Source organism: Lontra canadensis, unplaced genomic scaffold (genome assembly GCF_010015895.1).
Source record: "Lontra canadensis isolate GAN:19392208 unplaced genomic scaffold, GSC_riverotter_1.0 scaffold8, whole genome shotgun sequence".
Taxonomy (NCBI): domain Eukaryota; kingdom Metazoa; phylum Chordata; class Mammalia; order Carnivora; family Mustelidae; genus Lontra; species Lontra canadensis.
This window is the reverse complement of record NW_022631002.1, coordinates 9,307,941-9,334,102: the sequence shown is the minus strand read 5'-3', so window position 1 is coordinate 9,334,102 and position 26,162 is coordinate 9,307,941. Positions and strand designations below refer to the sequence as shown.

The 26,162-nt window shown below is 44.5% G+C and overlaps 1 protein-coding gene across 9 annotated transcripts in view; it reads left to right on the top strand.

The window, feature by feature from the left end:
- The window catches only part of WWOX (WW domain containing oxidoreductase), a 941,544-nt gene that overhangs the window by 53,060 nt on the left and 862,322 nt on the right, over positions 1–26,162 (top strand). For all 9 annotated transcript variants that reach the window (XM_032853913.1, XM_032853915.1, XM_032853920.1 and 6 more), the window contains exon 5: positions 2,729–2,835. In XM_032853913.1, the coding sequence (XP_032709804.1) occupies positions 2,729–2,835 (107 nt within the window). The remainder of the gene's footprint in view (positions 1–2,728; positions 2,836–26,162) is intronic.

Below are 26,162 nucleotides of genomic sequence, written 5' to 3'. Positions count from 1 at the left end.
TCTGGACCCAGTATCTACACAAACAGAATGGTGGCTGTTGTGGGTCATTTCCTTAAATTCTGGCTGATGTTAGAGCCAGTCAGCTCTTGGGCTGATGCTGGGAGCAGATCGAGGAGAGAATGTTAATTTTCAGTCATACTGAGTGTGCTGTATCTGATAGGTCATACAAGTCAGAGAGGAGACACAGGACTTTACACCAAAGATTTTGGAAAGAATGGGAATTAACACTTGTTTTCCACCTACTATTGTTCTATTGGGCTCCTAGTGTTTACCACTTACTCCTCATTTTAAGAAAGGGTCTTTGAATTTCTGATGGGTTAAAGGCGTAACTCACCGCTTATAATTAGCTAGAGCTGGGGTCGACATCGGTGACAAACTCCTGACTTTGAGTTTCCCACTGTGCTGTGCTGGCTTCCCCTGAGAGCTCGTTTATATAAATAGACTGGTCTCCATGAAAATTAGATATATGGAAGATAGGAGGGAATGAATTTTGCTAGACTCTTTCACGTGGCAATCTCAGTAAAATAATGGTACTCTGATTTTTCGTACATGCAAACAGTATCTTGGAAATAGTTGTCTGTGGTCATCGGACGTGGCTTTGGCAGAATTGCATTGCTGCTCCCTCTAGTAGGACTGATTCATTTGTTTTGGTGTACTCCGTGTGGTCTCCCGCACAGCTTACAAGAGAAGCACTTAGAGTAGCGATGTGGGGTTCGGGCTCTCAAATTAGATTTCATTAGAGTTCTGGTTGTTCCACATCTTTGCCAACATTTGGTTTGGTCATCTGAAAAAACAGTTTTTTAAAAAATTTTAGCCATTGTAGTAATGGTTATGTAATAGTATCACATTGTATCTTTTAAATTTTTTTACTATTTTTTTCAATCTCATTGTATCTTTGATTTACACTTCTCTCATGACCAAAGAGTTCTTAGGCTTATAAGATGTTATGTTTTTCTTCCTTTTCTAATTTTTTTAAGATTTTATTTATTTATTTGACAGACAGCAAGAGAGTGAACATAAGCAGGGAGGGTCGGAGAGGGAGAAGCAGGTTTCCCGCTGAGCAGAGAGCCCAATGGTGGGCTCGATCCCAGGACCCTGGGATCATGACCCGAGCCAAAGGTGCATGGTTAACAACTTCCTCTTTCTCTATTATGTGGAAGAATTTTTGGAAGATTGGTGTTTTTATTTTCTTATACGTTTGGTAGCCTTTCTGTTAAAAAAAACAGATGCAGAGTTTTCATTTTGAGACTTTTCTTTAAATATAGAATTTTTCCTAGATTATGCACTGTTATTATCACCAGAGTAATCCTACTATGTTTTCCAAAACTTACTTACAAACTACTATTGTTATCATTTTGATTTTACGATAAACTTATCATTTGTATTACTTTGTTACTTTCTGCACCTCCCGATTTTTCCTCCTGTTTGAAGAGCATCCTTGAATCTCTCCCCTAGTTCAGGTCTGCCCATAGCTGGTGACATAGCCTCTTAGCTTTTTGTTTGTCTAGTTTGGTTTATTTTAAAAAGTTATTCACCTTGGGGTAAGCCTCTGCCTTCGGCTCAGGTCATGATCTCAGGGTCCTGGGATGGAGCCCCGCATCGGGCTCTCTGCTCGGCAGGGAGCCTGCTTCCTCCTCTCTCTCTTCCTGCCTCTTTGCCTACTTTTGATCTGTCTGTCAAATAAATAAAATCTTAAAAAAAAATTAAAAAAATAAAAATTTGTTCACCTTTATTTTTGAGGAATACTTGCACTGGGGACGCCAAAGCTGGCTCATCTCTCTTGGCTTTTCTGCTTTTCCAGCCAACCCCCCCCCCCCCCCCCCGCCAAATCCTCACTTATAATGTCCCTCTGATGCCTTCAAAGCTGTGTGTATGCACGTGTGTAGGTGTTGTCCAGCTCTTCTCATTGCTCCCAGTGGGAGGGTGGCCTCCGTTGTGGGATACGTGTAGCACGGCACAGAGCACATCACACAGAGCATAGTAAACATGTTGTATGTTTATTTTCCTTTTCAGGCTGGTTTTTTCTTATTAGACTGTGAGCTCTTGAAGGGCAGTGGCCATATCTGAGTCCTTATATGTCCTTAGTCTTTATATTATATACATATATATGTGTATATATATTTTAAGATTTTATTTATTTGACAGAGATCACAAGTAGGCAGAGAGGCAGGCAGAGAGAGGGGGGGAGGCAGGCTCCCTGCTGAGCAGAGAGCCCGATGCGGGGCTCGATCCCAGGACCCTGAGATCATGACCTGAGCGGAAGGCAGAAGCTTACCCCCCTGAGCCACCCAGGCGCGCCCCCGCTTAGTCTTTATATTTAACACAGATCTACTCATCAGGTAGTGGTTATATATGGCAGACTGTGCTGTGGGCTCTTCTGTGGTTTTTCCTACACCGTTGGGGATGGTGTGTTCCTGGGCTAGGTTTTCTCAACCTCAACAGTGTTGACATTTATTGTCAGATGATTCTTTTTTGTTGTGGGGATTGTCTTGTGCTTTGTAAGGTGTTTTTTGCACCCCTGACCCTTACACACTAGATGCCAGTAGCACCCTGTCCCCAGTTGTGACCACTGAAAATGTCTCTAGACATTTGCACCTGTCTACCAGGGGACAGATTGCTTCTGGCTGAGAGCCCCTCTGGTAGTGTGTGCGGTGCTCAGTAAAGGCCGTTCAGCTGAGTCAATGTTTTGCATTATGTTTCCTAATGTTGACTTTCCTTTAAACCATAGGGTTTGAAACTGCCAAGTCTTTTGCCCTCCATGGCGCCCATGTGATTCTGGCCTGTAGGAATATGACAAGGGCCAATGAAGCTGTGTCACAGATTTTAGGAGAATGGGTAAGTAAACCCTTGACCATTTTTTTTTAATTGTCAGATACACATGCTGGGATAAACACATGGAGGTTTTAGTGCAGTGCATAAAGTTTATTGCTCTTGGAATAACGTTTTCTTTATTTTTAAAGTCATACTCATTTTGTTTATTTTATGAATGAAAGGACCAGCAGGCCTGTTATCCACACATTGTTTATGGTTCATTGTCAATGTCATCTGCTTTATTAGTCAGAGGCTTTATTTAGAATGTTTACTCATTCAGCTCATTTATTAAGAAAATAAAATGTGGTTAATGCCCATGCATGCAGCTTAGAGTTTGTTATGCTTATGGTTTTTAGGATTAGGAAGCAGTGGGCTTTAACACCATCTCTGTTTTTTACTTTTCACTTCTCTCTCTCTGTGTGGATGTTGGTGCTGGTAAGTTTGTGCACACACATTTATTGAGGGCCTGAGGTCCTCTTGAGGCTGAGGACATAGTATCAGACAGAACAAAATCCCTGCCCTCCCTTGGGCTTTACTTCCTACGTATGGAGAAATGGACTGTAAGGGATTATTTAACATACTGCTGGGTTGTTATAAATGCAGTGAAGTGTGGTAAAGCAGAGGGATGAACAGTTACAATGTGGGCTATTTTACTTGGGGTACTTAGCGGAGAACCCTCTGAAGTGGTGGCATTTCATATGAGACTTGACTGAAGTAAAGTAGCAAGCTACGCCAGTGTCCGGGGACATGGTTTCTAAGCGGTAGGAACAGCATGTGCTGAGGCACAGAAGTAGGAGTGTGCCTGTAGGATTCAGGATCAGCACGGAAGCCTGTGTGGCTAGAGCCAGATGGCAGAGGTGGAGGTGACAGAGGTGCTGCGGGGGTGTCCTTATGGCCTCAGAGCCAGTGAGGAAGGAGACAGCAGGGGGTCTGATCTAGAGAGTGGCCCGGGTCAGTCACTTTTGTAGAATGTCGCTGGGCTTTGGCGTGAAGTATAGACCATGTTCATTTATTTGCTTGTCATTTATTCACATGTTTATGATGTGAACCCTGTCATAGGTACTGGGGGATATACTGATTCTGTACAGCTTTCAGCCCAGAGCGGAAATCAGGTTTAACCAAAGACACAGAAACATCAATGTGAACTTGGAATGGTGTTACTAGGTACTAGGAAGTACCTAGTACCTAGTACTCCAAAAGTGGTGATAAGGCCTAGAGCTGGGGGAAATTTGGAGTCTCTGAGAAGGAAGCGACTGAGCTAAGATCTCAGGAAAGACCTGGGGGAGGATGGAGAAGGTCAGACTGGGCAGAGGGAATGGGCTATGTGCACGAGCCTGGGAGGAAGAGGGAGATATGGAGGAGGAGACCCTCCAGTGGCTCGGAGCAGAGCATAGAGGATGTCTGACAATCCTTCCCAAGGCTGTCTTTGTTTTCTTACCTTTTTAAAAAAGATTTATTTATTTATTTATTTGAAAGAGAGAGAGAGAGAGAGAGCAGGAGGGGTAGAGCAAGGGTCAGAGAGAATCTAAAGCCTCACACTGAATGCAGAGCCCAACAGGGGGCTCGATCTCAGGACCCTGAGATCACAATCTACGCCAAAACCAAGAGTCAGACATGCCACCCAGGCACACCCCCTCCTTTTTTTTTTTTTTTTTTTTTTTTAATTAAAGATGTCTTCGTTTTCTGAACACTGTGCAAGATTTCTTGCCATTAGAAGAAACAGACCATGATTCCTTTAGGAGAATGTCTGGTGTTCTAAGCTAAAAAGTGATCAAAGTTAAGAAAAGGAAGATTTGTTCTGCTTTTTTATAGTATATTTCAAATGAAATATTTCAAATTCAGTATATATTTCAAATGAGCCCTTGTCTTGAGTTCTCTGGGTTTTTTATTTTCAGTTAAATAAAAAAAAAAAATATGGGGCCTATTTTCTTCTGCCGGTATTAGTATCTCTTTAAGGCTTAAGTTTAATCACCTGTGTTAGGTGATGTAGTAATCACCTTCAGAGATGTACAAGGTGAACAGATGGTAACATAGGGTCTGAATCTTCACACAGGCCCGTGAAGGTAGAAAATAAAAAGCAAAAGTCCCTCCCAGTCCTTCTCTTGGAAGGTAAATATTATTAACCGTTTCTTTTATCTCCTAGCAGACATACACATGTTGTTACATACTTTGATTTTTTTTCCACTTAATACCGTTTGGAGATCTTTTCTAATCAGTCATATAGGTCCACCTCGTTTTTGGCTGCTGTATAATCTCTGTCATGTGCTTATGCTCCAACTTATCTGAGCAGTTTCCCTTTCAGTGGACCTTTAGGTTGTTGGCATTGTTTTGCTGTTCCAAGTGATGCTTTCTTAAAGTTCAGTCTCCATATTTTCACCCCATATTCGGTATAAACTTTGCTGCGGTGAGCATCCTTCAAATATGCTTTCATGAGTGACACAGGGCAGAGTCTTAGCAGTGGACCCATTGACTTAAAGCGTGTTTGTATTTACAGTTTTATTAGCAGCTTCCCAGTTGTCATCTAGGGGGATTGTAGCGGTTTCTATCCCCACTGTCAACGTGGAAGACAAGAGAGTTATCTAGCAACAGTGTCAAACCTGTAACATTTTGCCCACATAATGTTATACTTAAACTGGGAAAAATGGAATTCAGTGGCCCTAGTGATATCATAAGAACCATGTTGTACAATGATATGAATATTTAAGGCAGTCTTGGAAGGTAATACTAAAACACAAATGTTTATGCATTTTAAAAATTGTCTTCTTTCTTCTTTATATATAAGCACAGGTACATCTGTGTTAAACCCGTTATAACCGTTGTTTGAGGCAGAGAGGCAGGAGGCCCTGGGTGTTCCCTGTTTACCTATGGGGCCTCAGCAAACCTTTCCATTTGTTTTGTTTCTCTGTTTCTTCACCTCTGACAAAGAAGGTTCTGTGGTAGAAGCATAAAGACACACCATTTAGTTTCTCTTTCTTGCATTTGAAGCCATACTTGGGTCTCTGGGAGTCACTTTCAGATGACACATGCATCCTCGCCTGCTTTCTTTCTGTAGTATCAGTCACTTGACGTCATCTGGCCAGCAGTGCTCTCAGAGGAAGAGTTACTCCAGAATATTCACTGCCAGACGCATGAGTTAAGGAAATGGAAACAAAAACAAAACTAATACTCGCATGGCGTTTCAGACATTTAAATCAAATTTTGTAGGTTGTAGACTAATCTCTTTATCATATCTCATCTGTTCGCTTGTTCCCTGTGAGCACCATTATACCTTTCCTCATCCCCTAGATTATGATTACAGAAGCTCAAATGTGGTACCAAAAGCCATTTCGAATTGTTGCACCATCACCATAGTGTCAAGTGTGTGTGAACCTGCCTTTGTGATCTGCATCGAGCTGTCCTCACTACTCCACCGTCGGTGCGTGCTGGGCTGGCTTTCTTCAGGCCCTTCCTTACCCCATCTCTGCGCCGGGACTTACTCTGACACATCATTAAATACCACCTTCTTGTGTTTCTCAAGGTCAATTTGATTGACTCTGGTTTTTCCAGCTGCTGGCCGGCTTGAGCATGTTCATACTTTATCTGGGATGAAGCCTCTCGGTAGCAGAGCTGGGAAGGTACTGCAGCATATTGGCGCCTCACGGGAGACTCACGAAATGATCCAAAGTTTTTTGTTGCAGCAAAAGCTCACTCTGAAGTCTGTGGTCCATTTGGCTCAGTGTTGGCTCGTGTGTGCCAGGGCTCTGCGGGCATTCTCAGCTTGGCTCTGGAGTTGGAGTTCGTGCCTCCTTCCCCAACTTGTTCTTCCCTGCCTGGTCTTTCCTTCCCTGCCTTCACGGCCCATTCTAGAACTGCCGTGTTCCAGAACATTCGTGTCTGCCTCCAAGCCGGTGGGACATTATTCTCACACTCACCACGGGACATCTAACAACCACCCTTCATCGAGTCTCTGTCATGTGCTCTCTCCCGGGTGAGGCACTTCATAGCCCTGCTCAGGCAATGCAAAAGCCTGTTTTTCTCCTTTTTACAGAAGAGCCATGGGAGGGCTCAGAGGGTGAAGGGACCCTCCCAGAGTCACACAGCTGATGAGCCCAGAGGCAGGTTCCTGGCACAGTTGGTTCATCTGGCTTCCAGAGCGAAAGTCTGTCTACTTCGTGGCCTGGCTTTTCTACCGCATTCGGCATCATGCATGTTCATGACCTTTCAGGCTTTGCTTTCAGCATTGCTAGTTGCTACTTGAGGGATTACTTTCAGGATTAACCCTAATTTCTCACAGGAAGCAACACCCATGTACCTTATTGTTCTAAGCAATCCCTTTTCATTAAAGACATCATTTACAGAGTTCTCAAACCAGTTTTGGGGGATCTAGCTATTTAGTAAAATAAAACTTAAATGAAAACACATTCCATATGGAATTTTTTTACAAGCCTATGTGTAATTATGACTACTAATAATTATTTCATGGGGAAATGCCCTCCTGCTGTGATGTTTTGGATGCTTGGAAGTTAGTAATAAGAATTGAAAACAATTAAAATTGGATATCATGGACAATATAGAAGTAAACTATCCTCTTAAAAGGCCAAACCATTTAGCATAGTTTAAAGAGGAAGGAAGGGAGGGAGGGCCATCATTCCCCAACTGTATTTAAATGAAGAACCTCTGGAACTGGGGTTCAGTACCTGTAGTTGTTAAGCAGTCCTCTTTAGGAGGATGTGATCTACCTCATTCACGGCCGTAAGTGGATTATGGACTAGGGTCCTCTCCCTCTAAGACAAGCACCTAATTTTTCCCAAAGCATGGCAACAAGCCCATATGGCTGGCTGAGTAGGACGTTTACTTTCCTGTTTTCAGGATGGGGTGGATTCTCTTTTTCATTTAGCAGCACTGTCTGGCTGTTAGGAGTCCAGGTGAGTTCTCTACGTTTGGGACACTGATAGATGTGTCTGAGTGCCTCCTGTGCTGTGCGGTTGATACTTTCCTTTCCTCCATAAGTATTTATCCAAGGCAAGTTCCGTTGTTGTATTTATGAAGGTGTGGCCCATCCCACTTTCCATCCTGAAATCTGAGGACCTCCAGAGGCATCGTATGCAAAGAACTATAGTTGATCAGGTATCAAAATGCGTTTTATAAACAGCTGCAACAAGTCCAGCAACCCACTGTAGAGCTCTCCGAAGGCCCAAGAGGGGGCTCCCACTTCCTCTCTCTTCTCTCACCTTGTTACCATTCCTGAGTTTTAGATTCTTAAAACTTGGGAAATGGAGCGTCTTGTCCTGGGGAGCAAGGAAGTTGAATAGAGCTGAAGGAGCTGGGCCTGAGGTCACCTACCTACCCACCTGTTGTGTGCAGGATCAAAGGGGCCATGGCTAGGGTTGCTGGAGGGATCAAAAGAGTGGGGGAGGTCAGCCTGCTAGGACCTTACTCAATCTGCTTATCACTTAAAAGACTTCATATGTAGGGGCTGCCCATTATTGAAATGTGGGGCCCAATGAATATTCAGAAGCTCTAGCATCTACTAGAGATGGAGATAACCAACAAGGTGGACAGAAGTGTCCTGGTCTGAGAAGAGGGGCTGGCTGATGGCCCTCCCTTGGAGTTATTATGTGACCCACTCCTGATTCCTCAAAATGTGGCTTAGACCTATTCCCCATCATAAAGGAGGAGTGACTCAACTATGTTTAGTTTGGTGAGAAACTTTGGTCCCCAAGAAAGACTTCAAGCTCATGCTTTTCTAACTTCTGCTTTTATTTGGCCTAGACTTCAGGTCTTACTAGAGACTGGTTAGGACGACATGCCCTTGGCCAGGAGGATGCAGCAGGGATCCAGCTCAGGTGCTCTTGTTTTCTCATGGGTATTTTAGTCAAGATTCCCAAGAGGTCTAGAGAAGGCAGGCTGAGTGGTCTTCAGGATACCTCCTGGGCAGATAGCCCTTGGTGGGGCAGATCATCTCCAGCTGATGGCCATTGCTATAAAATATGCTTTGTTATGTCACCCTATGACCTTGGGTGAGTTCCTTAACTTCTCCAACCATGGTTTCTTCATCTGTAAAATACAACTTCCCCAACCATGGTTTCTTCATCTGTAAAATACAAATAATTATATCTATGCCAGGAGACCTGAGTAGCTGTGAGTATTAAATGCACTGACCATGTGTCTGTGTAGCATTTAACATGTTGCTGGGGGTAGATTGAGTATTCAATTCAATTTTATCTGCTGCTATGAATAACAATAATATCAATTTCTTATTCGTACATGAAGGTGCAAGTGATGCTTATTCTTCTTAACCTCTCCAAGTGGGTCCAAGAGGAGCTGTAGGGAGGATGTTTATCAGCATGATTCAAATGGAGTTGCAATGAATTCTTTCTTTGTCTTCCTGTGTCTGGACTCCTACATTTTATTAGATGTGTATTTAGTTTGTTGATTAGTATTTTCCAGTGGAGCTCATATTAGCACTCAACTGTCATTTGAAAAGCCATCTTAATTATTTATGAGATTGCTTTTTCTTTTGTATTTACAAAGAAATACACTTTGCATATATTTAGGAAAGATGATTAAGGGATCAGTCATCAGGAACAGCTAGCGATGGCTTATACCAAAATGGTTATTGAAAAAGCAGGGAGATGAGGGGTAAAAAGAAAAGATTTATTAGTCAGAGGTAATGGGATATGCATGTGTTAGGGAGAGCGCATGCCCGGTTGACTGTAACCACACAGTTTGATGCTGGCGGGACTGAAGTGTCATAATTATTCCCGTCTTCGATTGAGTTGATACTGAGGCTGTTTATCTCATTGGAGGGAAGGCATGTGGAAAGCTGAAAGAATCGTGTCCTATTGCAGCGTCACTGATAAGGATTGGAAATGATGGTTTTAGTAGTATTTGCAGATGTGGAGGGCTTGGTACCAATCAGTGTATTAGGCACATGGGTTTGACACTTCTTTGTGCTTTTAATAGACACCAGTACCTTATGTTTTCATGACATGATGTTAAGAGTGATGGGGTGGGATGCTGAGGAATGAATGGCTTGTGTTTTTAAGGACCACTGGAGAAATTCAGCTACTGTTAGACTCCCTCAGAGGTACTCAGTGGCCTTATGATCTGGTGTAGCTTTGGCATTTGTGGGAATTTCCCCTTTGAGAATAAAAGCTTAAATCCCTTAATTTGACTTTATAGGTTAGAGGCCTTCGGTATGATGCCTCCTTTCATGCAGTGTGAGTGTTGGGGGGAGGCAAGCAGCTCGTGATGCTTGCCTGAGTAGGTGACTTGGCTCGGGAAGGATGACCATCATTCAAGGCATCGTGAGTTAGAGGGCTCGTCCCTATTGTTCTGAACTTTAGCTAAACGAAAAATATAAAAACTATTAATATTATTAATAGTTGCAGATTATTGGGAAAAATTCATCTTAAATCAGCTGCTAGATTGGTTCCTCATTTCTTTGCTTTAAAAATTGTTTTTATGTGTAGTATTGGATTTTCAATAAATAAAGTATGATATAAATAAGTCTGCGGGCCAGCGAGAACTATATAAACCACTTGCTTAAATCAATAAGCACATGCACACACACACAAAGGTAAAGATAAAGTTCTAGAGTTTCCTCTTAGGACACTTCCGTTTTCAAAATGTCACGTTATTATTATCCCCTGCAGATGGGGTTAGGTGTTCATATTTGTGTCTCTGTAAGGCATGTTGCTTAGCATTTAGCAATGAAATATCTATGGTATGTGTTAAACCCACTTTGCAGATGAGGCCCTGAATGCTAGCTGAGGTGAAGAGGCTTGCCTAAGCTCACCGAGCTGGGAGTTTTGGGGTGGAACTTGGGTGTGAAGCCATATTTGCCTGGCTCCGAAGCCATCTTGTAACCTAATCCAAAATTCCTGGTGTGCGTTGTGTAAAAAGACCAGCCTCTGTTTTTCAAAGTCTTATCCAAAGACTGTATTCATAGAGGGTTGCGTGTTTATATGTGAATGTTTCTCTGTTCATGATAACGAGGGTCTCAGTGACTGCCCAGGAGAGAGAGCTTCCTGGGTCCCTTTTGGTAATCTGGTGGAGCTGATGAACCTCACCTCACCAAATCCGCTCTCCTGCCCACACCTCCCCTCCACGTGGCATATGGAGTATTTACTGTCCTACTTGGGTTGCTTATTTCTTGTCATAGGCTCTGGAAAGATTCTTTATCAGATAATAAATGATATATTCCCCTCATCGACATAATTGTTGTTAAAATATTCTGAGTTTTTAAAAAAAATATTCTGAGTTTTCTCTGTCTCCAGAATGCCCCAGACTTGTGCCCACTCCTATCCTTGAAGTTTTCCATTTCTTTTCTCATTCTGAACATTTTTGCCCTGACGCAGTCTTGTGTGCTATTCATTGTTCTTTGATCACTGTCTCTGTGTGTTCATTCTGCCTTCTTTTTTCCCAGCCCCCCTGGCCACTGCTCACAGTCTTGAACTGAATCTTTCAAACTTTATAGCCATTGTAACCTTTGTATAACGAGGGCTGTGATTAACTATGGGGTTTTAAAGAGTGGAAGTCAAGCATAGGAGGCTAGCTCCAAACCATCACTCCCAATCATGTGAAACCCAAAGCAGATGCATCCTTTCATTAATACGGTGTCCCCGAGTTCTTATTAAGCAATTTTGACATAGTTTGAAGAGACGGATTTCATCTTGAGATGGTGTTCAGCCAGTGGCTCAAAGGCCTGCTTCTGGCCAATAGGCATTTAGCCTCCATTACTTAAGAGGGAAAAAAAACATGCTAGAGACTGTTTTTCATATTTATTATGGGGCATTTACAGAGTCTCAGACATTGCAGTTGTTAGATTAGACAGAGAGCAGAGACAGTGAAGCCTCCTGCTCAAGGACAGATGTAGAGATACGTGTAGACGGGGCAGCCTGTCTCAGAATGGGGCAGTGCACATGGTAATAGGTTAGGGTTTATTTCAAGTGTTTATTTAAAATAGACTAGTTTTAATTTATAGGGAGGCAGTGCAGTGGAGTACAGGGAGCCTCCGCTTTGGAGTCATACAGACTCGGGACTGTATCCTGGTTCCAGCACACGCTCATTGGGTATCCTTGGGCAAATTTCGTTATGTGTTTGAACCTTGGTTTATTTACTTGTGGAATGGTGCTGGTAATTGCTCTTGGTCATGGTGAAGATGAAGTGAAATAACGGACACTGTGATCTTGTGATCTGTGGTAAGAAACAACATGTGGTCTTCCTCCCTGTTTCTGGTGTGAGCGCCTAAAAAGCCTTGGACTTTGTTAAGTGGTGGGAGCCCTGGAGGTGTCTTTTGTTTTGTGAATGAGCTGAATTCTGGAACCCACCCAAGGATGCGGGCTGGTTTCTGGTGGAGCCCACTGTATGATCAGAGGGTTGGAAATTCCAGTCCTACTCCCTGACCTCCAGGGAAGGGAGAGGGGCTGGAGATCAAGTTTAATCATCAGTAGCCGGTGACCTAATCAACCATGCCTCTGTAATGAGGCCTCTGTGAAAACCCAAAAAGGAGAGGGTTCATAGAGCTTCTGGATTGGTGAACACGTGGTGCCCCTGGAGAGTGGTGCCCCTACAGAGGGCAAGGAAGCATTTGCCCTTTCTCACATACCTTGCCTTCTGCATCTTTCCTATTTGGTTGTGCCCAAGTTACATCATTTTGTAATGAACCTGTGACTAGTGATGTAATGGGTTCCATGAGCCACTCAGGGTCTCAGAAGGCACTTACTTTCTTGTACAGAATGTGGCACACACATGGTAAAGACTCAGGAAATGGTATCTTCAGGAGAGGCTGACTTGTTCACCGTATCCCTAAATTAAACAAATAGTCTCAGAAATCTTGTCAGAAAATGACTTAAAAAAAAAAAAAAAAGATCAGAGTACTAGGACGTAGCGGAGCCTATCTTCATCTTCCCATCGATGTGTCAGTTAATATTCAGATGCGCTAAGGAGCAGGGGTTTCCTCCCATCCCCACGGCGTAGAGAGGTGGCCGTCCACCTCCCCGGTGCCGGTGGAACAGAGGTGGCTGGACTTCTGCAGAGCCTGGGCTTGCTGATGGAGAGAAGTGGAGAAAAACCGAAGCTTTGACCCATTGGGCACTCGTCCCTGCTGCTTAGTCAGCTGGGGGGTGCATATGTGACTGGCTTTTGGAGACCCTAAAAAATAAAGACTCCCAAGTATCTGTGCTGGTTTTAGAATCTATCCATTGATTCTTTGATCCTCTTCTTCTGAGGAGGTGGAGCCTGATTCCCCTCCCCTTGAATGTGGGCTGTGCTTAGTGAGAACCCTAATGAATAGCAGGTGGCCAAAATGAGGGAGTAGGACTCCCAGGGAGGGTCATAAAAGGCACGTAGCTTCTTCCTTCCTTGCTGTCCTGGATCACTGCTGCAGGGGGAGGCCAGTTGCCATGTGTTGTGAAGACACTCACATGTCCCTGTGGACAAGCCTCCTGAGTGGGCCTTCTGGAAACCTCCAGCCTCCTCCAGCCTCCGGGTGACTTCCGCTGTCAGATTGTCAGCGACCTTATGAAGAGCTTGAGTCAAACCCACTCAGCATTCCTGACCCATAGAAACTTGGTGAGGTAAGAAATGCTTACCGTTTTAAACCACTGCGCTTCGCGGAAGTGTGTCGCGTAGCAGTGGGTGACACGCACAGGGGCCATGACTTCAAGGGCAGAAGGATCTCTGGAGAGGAGCTGGACAAGTTCAGAGGTCAAGACCTGAACACTCGTCCAGTGATTGTTTCCAAATGCAAGTTCTTAGGGCGGTGTCAACTGTCCATTCACCTCATTTGACCTCTTTCTGACGTGCAGACCACTCACACAGCATCCCGGAGCAGAGACCCTCCAAATCTGGTTTGTACCCTTGCAGTGATGGGTAAGCTCCTCCCTCCCCAGGTAGCCCTCCTGTTTCTGTGCGCCTCTCAATTACAGAGTTCTCTCTCATACTGAAGGCGGCATCTTTCTCTGAGTGTCTCCTCCTCACCGGCCCTGGTCCTGTCCTCTGAGTTTCCCTGGGCTGCCTTCTCATCAGAATCCGCCTGATGCCTGCATCTCTCAAATTCCCTAAATAATAAATCAAAAGTTATTGAAGACTTCGGGTTACTAAAAGTTGGCAGTCAGGCTGGCCCTTCTCTCCGCTCTGCAACCTCTGTACTCTTTTATTATTGGAGCCTGGGATGCGCCTGGTAAGACTTGGCAGCTGGGGAGAGCTCCGTCTGTTCCGGCATCCTTCAGCGGGCGGCAGATGCGGAGCCCAGACCTCCTTCCCTGGAGTTAATGAATCCGTGTGAATAAAGAGCACAGTCTCCTTTTAAATGACTGAAGAACACTGCGCTCATTTACCCAGCGATTCTCAGAGTCTAATTGTTCCAGCTACAATGTGATCTGTAAACTGGGTAGCTGGGAGAAACTTCAGTGCATCTTTGTAATGGCTTTGTTGTTGTTTATTGAGAGGGACTAATTAACTTTGATTATTGCACTAATATTGTGGCACTTTGACAGCCTTTCAGATTTATGACTCTGGGAAAATAAACAAATGAAATGCAGGTGCTGGAGCAGAAAGAATAAGTTATTACTGAACTTTAATTACTTGGAATGTGTAGCCAGGAGAGAATTAGTTGATGAATTACAGGATGCTTAAAATCTACATCAAAATGTAAGCAATATGAAGACAAAAATGAAGGGGGGGCGGTGGGAGGGTGCTGTTTTTTTAGGCAGGAAGGGAGAGGACATATCTCTAATGGTGTCCGTAGTGTTTCCTGGATTAAGCCGGGTGGTTTCCTATGCTGCGCAAACTTTGACAGTGCCACTCAAACCCCTTCCCTGGCCCAGTGCTGCGTCACTGCAGAGTCACCATTGAATTTGTTTGAAATGTAGATTCTTGGGCCTCCCCCCAAACCTAAGGGATTAGAGTTTCTGGATGTGGGGCCCAGCAATGTGTGTTTTGCAGTCCCTCCAGGAGATTCTGATTCACACAAAGTTGAGAAGCGCCACTCTGCAGTTCTCAGGCTGTTTCACTGATCGATGGATCGATTGATTTTTTTTTTTTAATTATAAAAGAGCAGGGACAGATTTTTATCTTTGCTTACAAAAATTAGATGTTCTTACAACCTAGTTTGCTAATGAATCCAAAGATTTTCAAACTGTCTTTTTAAATGGTACAAATATTTATTAAGTATCTACTATGTACTTGGTATAGTGGGTGATAAAAGTTTAGAATATTGTCATTGCCATGCTCACTGGGTACTGACATGGGTTACAGTACCCGTGAGCATGGTAAGAATGGTACTTTTAGGACTCATGAAAGATGCTTTCTCCAGGAAGCAGGAGAAGGAGCTATTGGCAGGCTTTAGTCGGCTGAGATTGGGGTGGGGGGGCACATTCCAGTGCAAGGAAGAGCATGAGCAGAGGGAAGGGGAGTAGTCGGGTTTGGATGCAGTGTTGCGGAGGAGGCCGGAAGTTGCCACTTGAAGCCAGATTGTTCAGGACTGCAGGTTCTGTTCTCCCAGGAGAATGGGCTTTGTTATCTAGGTCCTGACAGCCACTCAGGGATCCAGGTAGGCATGATGCAGGTCCACACGTGGTGATGCAGTAAGATGGATGCTCAGACTGAAATAGGGAGGGAGCATTGAGGCCGGAGACCCTGTTAGCCAAGCACTGGGCCAGCAGGGTTCAGGTGGCAGCCATGAGCTGCAAAGGACGAGACCGATGCTTACTATACTTGCTTATTTCCTGACGTTCAAAGAATGCTTTTAAATCCATCAGCTGAGTCCCAGAGGATAAAAATAATCATCCCTTCCAATGTCTCCTGCTCTGAGAACCTTTAGCAAATTGTGGGGAGGGGAATGGTCCTCATTCTTAGAAACTGTGAAAATAGAAACATGTTTACTTATCTGCAGCCCTCTCTCAGGAGTAGGGTGATCAGATAATTTATTGTTCAAATCAGGAAATGCCGAGAGCCCAAGGAGGGGCTCTTAATTATGCTGGGAGGGAGAGCCGCATAGGCAAGGAAGGAAACTGTCAAGTCTGAGCAGACTACTTATGAGCACGTTATTCCAGTGATCCACCCCTGAGTGACGGTCACCCCGTGTGGCCGGCTTGGCTGGACTCCTTATGGAAGGGGTAGGCCCAGCTTCTGAAGGGGCCAGGTTGAGGCTCACGCTGGCCTTGGTCCCTATAGGTCTGGGTTGTCGCCTTTTAGCAGTTGTCCTTTCAAGATGTTGCTGCTGCCACTCTCACAAAAGCTCGGCCAGCCTCCTGCCCACGACTGTCCCTGTTTCTTGGACAGTTGCAAATGTGACTGCAATTCCACATCTTCTGTTGTCAGGCAGTCTGCTAAGGTTTTAGTTCAGAAACCCTCCCTTTCATCTGATTTATCCCACCGTCTGGAACCTTCCGATCCCCCCTCTTGTGGATAGTGGTGGGTATTTGAGGAGTAGGAACACATTTCAACATCAGACTGAGCCAGACCCTTTCACAAGGCAGATCTACCCAGAATGCCATTTAGAAATAAGTAGTGGTCATTTTATAATTGAGTTTGTTTGGATGGTTCACAGCTTGCCTGGACTATAAATGTGGAGAACTGAGAGCTAGTTAAGTGTGTATTTTCGGCTCTGGGTAAATTTGCATTATTGGTGGAAACGCTGGGGCACTTGGCAGTGATGTCAGTGATCTTAGTTGTATTACAGGCCTGAGCCGCCGATAATGGCGTCCGTGCAGATCTGCCAACACAGATGGTTTTGGGGAGACATCAAAGAAGAGCAAAACTAATTCTACATTACTTTCAAGTGTATGTTAAAAATAAAGTTCTTTGTGGTCAATGTATGACCCACTGGGTTTTGTATGGTTCTTTTAGCCATTACTTTTAGGGGATATAGTAAAGATATGAGCCACTTTATGCAAGAATAAATGTCATGAAAAATTCGGATGTGAGTTAGTGAAGCTCTTTGTCTTTTTAAGGGCACTTATGAATTAACATCACCTTGGGCGTACCGTGTTTATAAAATGGTAGACTTTTTGGATTGGAAAGATGTGAGATGAGCCAGTTTAACTCTTTAACACTTGAGAGATGGGAAAACAGGCCTGGAGAGGGGAACTGGCCAGTCCAATATTATTTAGGCAGTTAGGCCTTCTTTGAGACATATTATCATGCTGTCTACTTGCCTCTTACAAAAAAAAAATTATACACACACACACACACACACACACACACACACAGGTTTTTAAAAGGAGCATAGAATTGCCTGTAAGACAGAAATATAAGGACCCAACACTTAATGGTCTCTTGGATGGTTGCTTGAGTCTCCTCCTTATTTTTATGATAATAATAATGATGACAATGGTAGCTAGCATTGTGTGCTAGTCACTGTGAAAAACAGTTGATATCTTTAATTCAGCTCATCTTTTTAGCAACCCTGTTGAGTAGCTAGTATTACAAATCCTGTTTTCAGAAGAGGATATGAGGCACAGAGAAGTTTAGGGCCTTGTGTGAGCTCACACAGCCTATAAGCAGCAGAGATGAAATGATGTAAGAAGATCGGAGCCTTCCCAGTTTTACTCTTCTTTGTGTTGCCCCAGCCTGTAGCCTGGTCAGCAGGAGGGTTTAGGTGTCTTTGTGGAATGAATGACTGGGAAGGCGACCAGGTTGACAGTTGGGCCTTGCTGGTTATAACCCAAGCAGCGGCATCCCATCACTGTGGGGAGGGATGGTTTGGTTGCTTTATTTTTGGAGACTAGACCAGCAGAAGGTGCAACCAGATCATTTTTCTAAAATACTGAGCTGTGCAAATTGATTTTCACTTTGATGTTACTGTGGTGCCCTCAGTTTTTCAGCTGCCTTCTAGCTAGTTAAAGAAGGACTCAATTGTTTATGGGACGTGGTGTTAAGCATATTGCAATTCCAGTTCTTTGAAATTCACAGATCCCAATTTGGGAAATCGGGGAAAGCTGGTTAACCCAGCTTCTCCAGCTGTTCTGGAGCAGTGGGAGTTGGCTGCACTGAGGACCAGCTCCTAAATCAAGTCGATTTTGAAGCATAGGAGAATGGATCATTGACATAGAGAGGTCAGCTCTGAGGGTAGTGGGCACTGTGTGAAAATCCAGTGCATGGATCGAGGAGACTTCTGTTCCCTCCTCGAGAGTGTGTGGGATCGAGAAAGAGAAGGCTGATCAGAAACCAGTAACTGCTTACAAATGAGAAGGCCTCTGATGATGCTGGGCTTTTGGAGGTGAACATAGGAACCTTCTCATTTCCTATTACTCAGGTCAGAATACCAGCTTGGTTTGGCTTTGCTTCTAATGTCCCTTTCCCTTTCAGTTAATAAGTAATCGTCCAGAAGCCTGCCAAGGTAAACAAACGTATACCGAAAGAGAATGAAGCAGAGAGAGATGGAGAGACAGAGACATCAGGGGGTTGGGAAACATATGGAGACATATGGACATAGGGAGAAAGACAGACACAGGCACCAGGAGATGGGCACTGAGAGGAGGGACAGAAATTAAGGCACGAAGAGAGATGGAGAGAGATGGAGGGAGGAAGAGGGAGAGAGAGAGAGAGGGCGAGAGGGAGGGAGGGAGGGAGAGAGAACGCCTCTCGGGAGTGTGTGGAGTTTCTTAGTGCCAGTCTCTGCAAGATGGGTTTGATCACTGTTTTCAGCATTCTCTGATCATTTCTTGCCTAGAAAGGAGGAAATTAGAATTGTTGAGCTATGATTTGTTTTAATCAGAAAGAAATTGTCTAACATAAATCTCCGGGTGAGTGCTGGAAAAGCCCTAAAGCGGCCTAGAAAAAAATATCAATACTTTGCAAAGGAGGAATGATTGTTCCAATCCGTGGCTTAATTGACTTTAAGCCTTAATGAAGCTCAGGCCAGCTCCGCTGCACACACTTCCTGGTTGGGCTCGACAGTGGAACTGCTCTGGGACAGGAGGAATTTAGGGTGGTTATTTGGTTCTTTGCTGTTGACGCCACTTTCTAATTGCATGGGGCTACCTAGTACCAGATAGCAAATTTTTTTTTTTTGTATGAAGAGAGTAAATTTCTTTTTCTGACCAATACAGTAACTTATTTTATTTTTTATTTTATTTTATTTTTACTTTCTTTTTTTCTTTTTTATTTTTTATAAACATATAATGTGTTTTTATCCCCAGGGGTACAGGTCTGTGAATTGCCAGGTTTACACACTTCACAGCACTCACCATAGCACATACCCTCCCAATGTCCATAACCCCACCCCCCTCTCCCAACCCCCCTCCCCAGTAATTTATTTTAAATTATAGCTTTTTCTATTGGATGCATTCATTTATGTTAGATTTTCACTCTCCAAGTGAAGTTTCACTGATGCTGTATAATTAAATATAGATTTCTTAAAAAGATAGTATATATTTTAAATTTATAAGTGGACAAACTGTGTGTATATAAAGACTTTATTGAAGAGGAGTAGATCGCTCACCTGCTCAGCATGACGGATGCTGGAAAGGTTTCCTTTTGCATCGTGCATCCCTGTTCGGCTCCTGGGCCCCTGCTTGGACGGGCTCCCGAAACTCACTGACTTCATCTGTCTGAAAGGATCGATCTGTAAGATACGTTACGTGGGCATAAGCAACAGACTTGGGATCCAGGCTGCCTGAGTTCAAATACTCTTTCTGGGGTTTACGAACCAGTCGGCCTGGGTCCCTGCAAGGAACCTGCGTGCCTCGTGTGTGCTCTCCAAGTGTTAGCAGGGATAAGAAAGATTGTTTGGGGCTCCTGTGAGGTATGGCCTGGGCTGCCTGTCCAGGTTCATCTCTTTCCATTCTCTTCCTCGTCTCACTGTCTCAGACTCGCCATTCGTCCCAAACCCCCCAGGGTCTCTGCTCAGCCTGGAGTGTTTTCCTGTGCCTGGAAGGACCTCGGCTAAGCTTGTCCGCCTGGCCAGTACCTCCACATCCTGCGAGGCCCCTCCCACGGCTGTCCTTCCCACAAAGCTTCCCCGATCCGCCGACCGCTCTCCCTCCGAGTCAGGTGCCGCCTTCAAGCTTTAGTGATGTGGCGGAGACTAAGGAAGCAAAGGCTTCTGACTCCAGGAAGCGGATGGTCCCTGCTTTGGCTGCGCACTGCTTGTAGGCCGGTGGTCTCCCTACTCAGCAGCACACATGCCAGGCGTCCCACTAGACTCTGAGTGTGTGTAGACACAGAAGACATCGTCCTTGCCCTCAGGGAGTATAGGTGTGTCTACAGACATGTAAATTAGCAACAACAACAACAACATACAGGCTTTGGTAGGTGTGTGTGTGTGTCTGGGGGCTGCCGGGGAGGAGAGCCAGACTCGGTGTATGGTGTGAGCTCAGTTGGCACGTGGGCAGGAGCAGACTCAAGGCCTGGGTTTCTCATCACTTTTGGATGGTGTAGGACTGGTCGGTTAGAAGTATGAAGGTTTTTCTTTGATTCTAGCCATCCAGTTAGTGGGTTACAAGCACAGATTTTGGAATCATCCCAGCTTAGGTAGGAATCCTAGCTGTTGTTCCCTGGTAGCGTGTGATCTCAGTCAGGACGCTCCTCCGTGTACCTCTTGATTTAACTGTGGAAATGGGATCCTGCGTCCCTGAGTGCTAGGGGGCTTGTAAGGAGTAGAGAAGAGTGCCCGGCTCCCCGCCCATGCTCAGTAACATGTGCTTAGCGCTGCTCGCCGTGTGGACAGCTTCTGAATGTTACCTCCCCATGCGTTGCATGCTTTGGGTTCTAACCCATTGCGGCGTTCCTACCTTCCCCTCTTTCCGCCAGCACCTCTTGCGCCCACGTGGGGCTGGCCTCCCGAGTGCCAGACAGAGCCTGCCGGGCTAGGTTTGCTTTGTGCTCAACAAAGCTTCCCCTCTGTGGCACTGGATTTTGTAGGACAGTGACAGTTTCCAGAAACCTCTGATCCCTCAGCCAGCTGGGAGAAAATGGAATCATTCTCGGGGCTTCTCAGCTTGTATTCTAAAAGGCTGCCCAGACGCTTAGGGCAGGCTTCCACGGCTTGACATCAAGAACACTATCACGGCTCTGAAATAAAACATCCCCCGCTGCTCGTGGGAACGCCTCCTCCCCTGAGGTCATAAGGTCCTCCAGGCAGCAGAAGCCACTTCCCATGCCCAGCGCCTCTCCCTGTGAGGATTGAGAGGAGGAGGAGCTGCCAGGACCCCAAATGTTCAGATGCCCTTCCAGCTGGTGGTAAGATCGGTCTTTTGAAGTCTTCAGAGAAGTGGTTTCATGTTCCGATTTCGTCGAGGCCGGCTGGGAGAGGCCACGGTCTAATGCAGTGACTCACCTCATCGTTCCTCATCTTGTCACAGAAACTGACCTCATACTACCACGGTCACCTTCTCTCCAGCAAGGGCCCTCTTGTAGAAATAGTCATGAATTTGGTCACTTACAGTCATCAGGGTTTTATGATTTGTGGAGGATTTATATCTGAAAGAAAATGGATGAGTTACAAATATTAAACAGCTCAGCCAGTACCCCATGATGAATCACTGGGATCTCTTTTTTCCCTTCTTCATGCTATAAACATATGGCATGAATTTTCTGCTCTCATTACAGATGCGGAGAGAAGGCAAAGACAAATATTTATATTACATTCATGTTTTACAGTAAAAACACTGTTCGGTTTGTTTATACAGTTCCACTGTTACAGTTTTTATGGTTGGTAATGAAACCACTGTAAAAGCGAGCCTGGGTTATAGCAGATGCGATAAGCCCCGATATTCGTGGAGACACCCGGGATTGAATCGTTGATGTCCCATGTACGGAGTCAACAACCGAGTTCTGTGTTAGGACAGGCCCAGCGATGCTATAATAACAAACAACCTCGAAATCTCTGGGACTTAAAAGAACAAAGGTTTATGTCCTGCTCCAGCTCCGTTTCCATCATGAGCTGCTGGGGTAGCTGTGTCTAACAGGGGAGCTCACTTGGCCCCGAGGACCGGCAGAGCAGCCCACGCTGCTGGGTGCTGTGACAGAGGAGGAGAAAGGCATGCTGTCCCCGCGCACCGCACGGCGTGCTTCTGCTCGGACGCAACGCTGTCACACAGGCTCCCATTCCAGCTTCAGGTGCAGGAGGGGTGCGTCCACCACCCTGCGGAAGGAGGTGGAGAGCTGCAGCGTCGGAGGGCTGCCCTCCACACTCCCTTCTGTGGTTACTTCAAGCCTGTCTCTAGTTACGGCACTGATCTTCCATGTCTGAGATGACTTTGAACCCGAAGGGGACAGGCAAGGCATCAAAGACCCTCCTGCTGACTGTACCCAAACTCCTTAAAATTGGTGAGACTCCATCTTCATTTCATGATGATCTGGATAAGAAGGATCCACAAATATTCCCAGAAAAAAATTTCAAGGCCACAAAACTTTTTCAAGTTGAGCTGTGATTTTGGCTTTCTTCCCCTTTCTCCCCTTCCCTACCTCCCTCCCTCCCATTCGTTCTTAATAGCCTCCTGTCTGAAAGCTCATCAGTAGACCAAGCTCCTTCAAGATCTCATCGCCCTCCAGTGGTGTATCCTGACATCGCTAAGTAGGCCACAGATTGCTGGTGGTAACCATTCGTTTAAAGGAAATAAAAAGCTTTAATTATGAAAACAGTCCAAGTGAGTTTTATTTTTATTTTTTAAAGATTTATTTGTTTATCTTTGAGAGAGAGAGAGATGGGCGATGGAGGAGTGATAGGGGAAGAGAGAAACTCAAGCAGACTCTGTGCCAAGCATGGAGCCTGGCATGGGGCTCTATCTCAGGACCCTGAGGTCACGCCATGAGGCAAAACCAAGAGTCAGATGCTCAGCGGACTGAACACAGGTGCCCTGAAAACGGCCCAGGTGACTTTTAACGGCAACATAAAGGTGGTATCGAGAGCCGAGCTGTCCCCTATGGTAGCCACTGGGCCCATGTGGCAGTTGAGTGCCTGGCACAGATTGAAATGATTTGTAAGTATAAAATAAAATACCTATCAGATTTTGAAGACTTAGTGTAAAAAATGTAGAATATTAGCATTTTTTATATTGCTTTCATGCTGAAATGATATTTTAGATATATGAGGTTAAATAAGAGTTAATTTCATCTGTTTCTTTTTACCTTTTTTGGGATATGGCTTCTAGAAAATTTAAATTACATATGGGGCCTGCACTATTTCTACTGAAGAGCACTGATCTAAAGGGCAAGCATGAGGGAGAAAAACGAAGTAGGATCTTACTCTCAGATCACTAATTGCTAGAACTCACTTTAATCTGGCAGTTTATATCCTTTGACCTGTTGGCATTTTCTACTAGATTTAGTTTTTTAAAAAACCCTTTTAATTCAAAATAATTTTGGGCTGTCAGAAAGTTGCAAAGACTAGTACCAAGAGTTTCTGGTTATCCCTCACCCAGCTTCCCCAAATAATAACATCTGATCCAGCCCTGGTGCCATAATCCCATCCGGCAAACCCACATTGGTACAGTGCCAGAAACAGATTTCATTCCGGCATGTCCTCATTTGTGTGTGTATCTGTAGTTCTATGAAATGTTATCCCACACATATAATCATACATTCATATTTGTGTACCCACCACTCACTATTAGGATACCAAACTATTCTATCACTGCAAGGAAGCACCTTTCATTTTTATTCTTTGAGTTACTTCTTAACCAGGGCTGTTACTGAGGGTAAAACTTCTAGGTAGTTTAGTAGCAAAAAAGATGTTCTTGGCCCCTAGGTCTGTTCATTTGTCTGCTTATTCCATCCTTAGCACATAGCCGAGTTATGCCAAGCTTTACAGGAGGTCCTGGGCAGACACAACGAAGAAAAACCTGCTCTCAGGGAACCCGTGGTCTTTGGAGAACTACTTTTACCAGAAGGTGAGACACGTCATCATAGAATTGGTGCCTTGACCTGCGGAAGACAGGAGAATACCCCCAGCTCTCTCTGCCAGGCCTCAGCACTTAACGTCTCTTGGCCCTCCTTTACTGAGCCTTAGCCAGGGTGCTTACATTCCTCCAAGTTTTCAAGGAGAAAGGAACACCATTCCCCTCAACAGGCATTTTGTGTGATGTAGCCAAGCCAGGTGTTCTGTGAATTTTGCACTGGATCTAACTCCCACAATTACAGTGTTGCTTTTTGTTTTGATTTTTTTTTTTTTTTCGTAGAGCCTCAGAAATTACAGTAGAAAACTTTGGAAATAGCTGTGTGTGTGTGTGTGTGTGTGTGTCTGTGTGTTGGGAAACTTTTTTGTTTTTGTTTTTTGTTTGTTTGTTTGTTTTTTATTATTTTATTATTTTTTATAAACATATAATATATTTTTATCCCCAGGGGTACAGGTCTGTGAATCTCCAGGTTTACACACTTCACAGCACTCACCATAGCACATACCCTCCCCAATGTCCATAACCCCACCACCGTCTCCCAACCCCCCTCCCCCCAGCAACCCTCAGTTTGTTTTGTGAGATTAAGAGTCACTATGGTTTGTCTCCCTCCCAATCCCATTTTGTTTCATTTACTCTTCTCCTACCCCCTTAACCCCCCATGTTGCATCTCCTCTCCCTCATATCAGGAGATCATATGATAGTTGTCTTTCTCCGATTGACTTATTTCGCTAAGCATGATACCCTTTAGTTCCATCCACGTCGTCGCAAATGGCAAGATTTCATTTCTTTTGATGGCTGCATAGTATTCCATTGTGTATATATACCACATCTTCTTTATCCATTCGTCTGTTGATGGACATCTAGGTTCTTTCCATAGTTTGGCTATTGTGGACATTGCTGCTATAAACATTCAGGTGCACGTGCCCCTTCGGATCACTACGTTTGTATCTTTAGGGTAAATACCCAGCAGTGCAATTGCTGAGTCATAGGGTAGTTCTATTTTCAACATTTTGAGGAACCTCCATGCTGTTTTCCAGAGTGGTTGCACCAGCTTGCATTCCCACCAACAGTGTAGGAGGGTTCCCCTTTCTCCGCATCCTCGCCAGCATCTGTCATTTCCTGACTTGTTAATTTTAGCCATTCTGGCTGGTGTGAGGTGATATCTCATTGTGGTTTGGATTTGTATTTCCCTGATCGCGAGTGATATGGAGCACTTTTTCATGTGTCTGTTGGCCATCTGGATGTCTTTGCAGAAATGTCTGTTCATGTCTTCTGCCCATTTCTTGATCGGATTATTTGTTCTTTGGGTGTTGAGTTTGCTAAGTTCTTTATAGATCTTGGACACTAGCCCTTTATCTGATATGTCTTTTGCAAATAACTTCTCCCATTCTGTCCGTTGTCTTTTAGTTTTGTTAACTGTTTCCTTGGCTGTGCAAAAGCTTTTGATCTTGATGAAATCCCAATAGTTCATTTTTGCCCTTCCTTCCCTTGCCTTTGGTGATGTTCCTAGGAAGATGTTGCTGCGGCTGAGGTCGAAGAGGTTGCTGCCTGTGTTCTCCTCAAGGATTTTGATGGATTCCTTTCTCACATTGAGGTCCTTCATCCATTTTGAGTCTATTTTCGTGTGTGGTGTAAGGAAATGGTCCAAGTTCATTTTTCTGCATGTGGCTGTCCAATTTTCCCAACACCATTTATTGAAGAGGCTGTCTTTTTTCCATTGGACATTCTTTCCTGCTTTGTCGAAGATTAGTTGACCATAGAGTTGAGGGTCTATTTCTGGGCTCTCTATTCTGTTCCATTGATCTATGTGTCTGTTTTTGTGCCAGTACCATGCAGTCTTGATGATGACAGCTTTCTAATAGAGCTTGAAGTCCGGAATTGTGATGCTACCAACTTTGGCTTTCTTTTTCAATATTTTGGGAAACCTTTTTAAATGAAAAGGTTGACTAGGTTTTTGTTCCTATGGCTATTTAAAGTAGGCTTTCTTGATATGGGTATTTGTGTGTTAGGTCTATATCTATTTCTTGTTAAGGTGGAGGACAGTGCTTCCTAATTTTTACCAAGCTAGGAGGCCATTGAGAAGCACCTCTCTGTGTTTTCTCCGGGTTCAAAAACCCAGGGACCAGAGCCCTACATAAATCTCCTCTATGTCCCTTTCCATTTTCCCACATCATTTTTAAACATATTGTCCAGCTGCAGACACAGTATTCCTTGGTTTCACTTTGCCCGAACAAAGCAGGAGCATTATGTCCACCAGTTCTGTGGGTGATACGTCAGCATGGCGTGTTTTATATGTGATTGATCCAGGAGTATGTTTTCCCACCCTGCCGAAGGATGGAATCTGATTTGCAGTGTTTGTTTTCCACTTTAGGATCTGTAGTGACTTTGGAAATCTTAGACTGATGAAAAGTAGTTTTAGACATACACTTAGTGGCCATGAGAGTCCCGTGATGATGGACAAGACATCTAATTTCCTTGAGCCTCAGTCTCTACATGTGTGAATTAAAGAGACTTATAGTGATG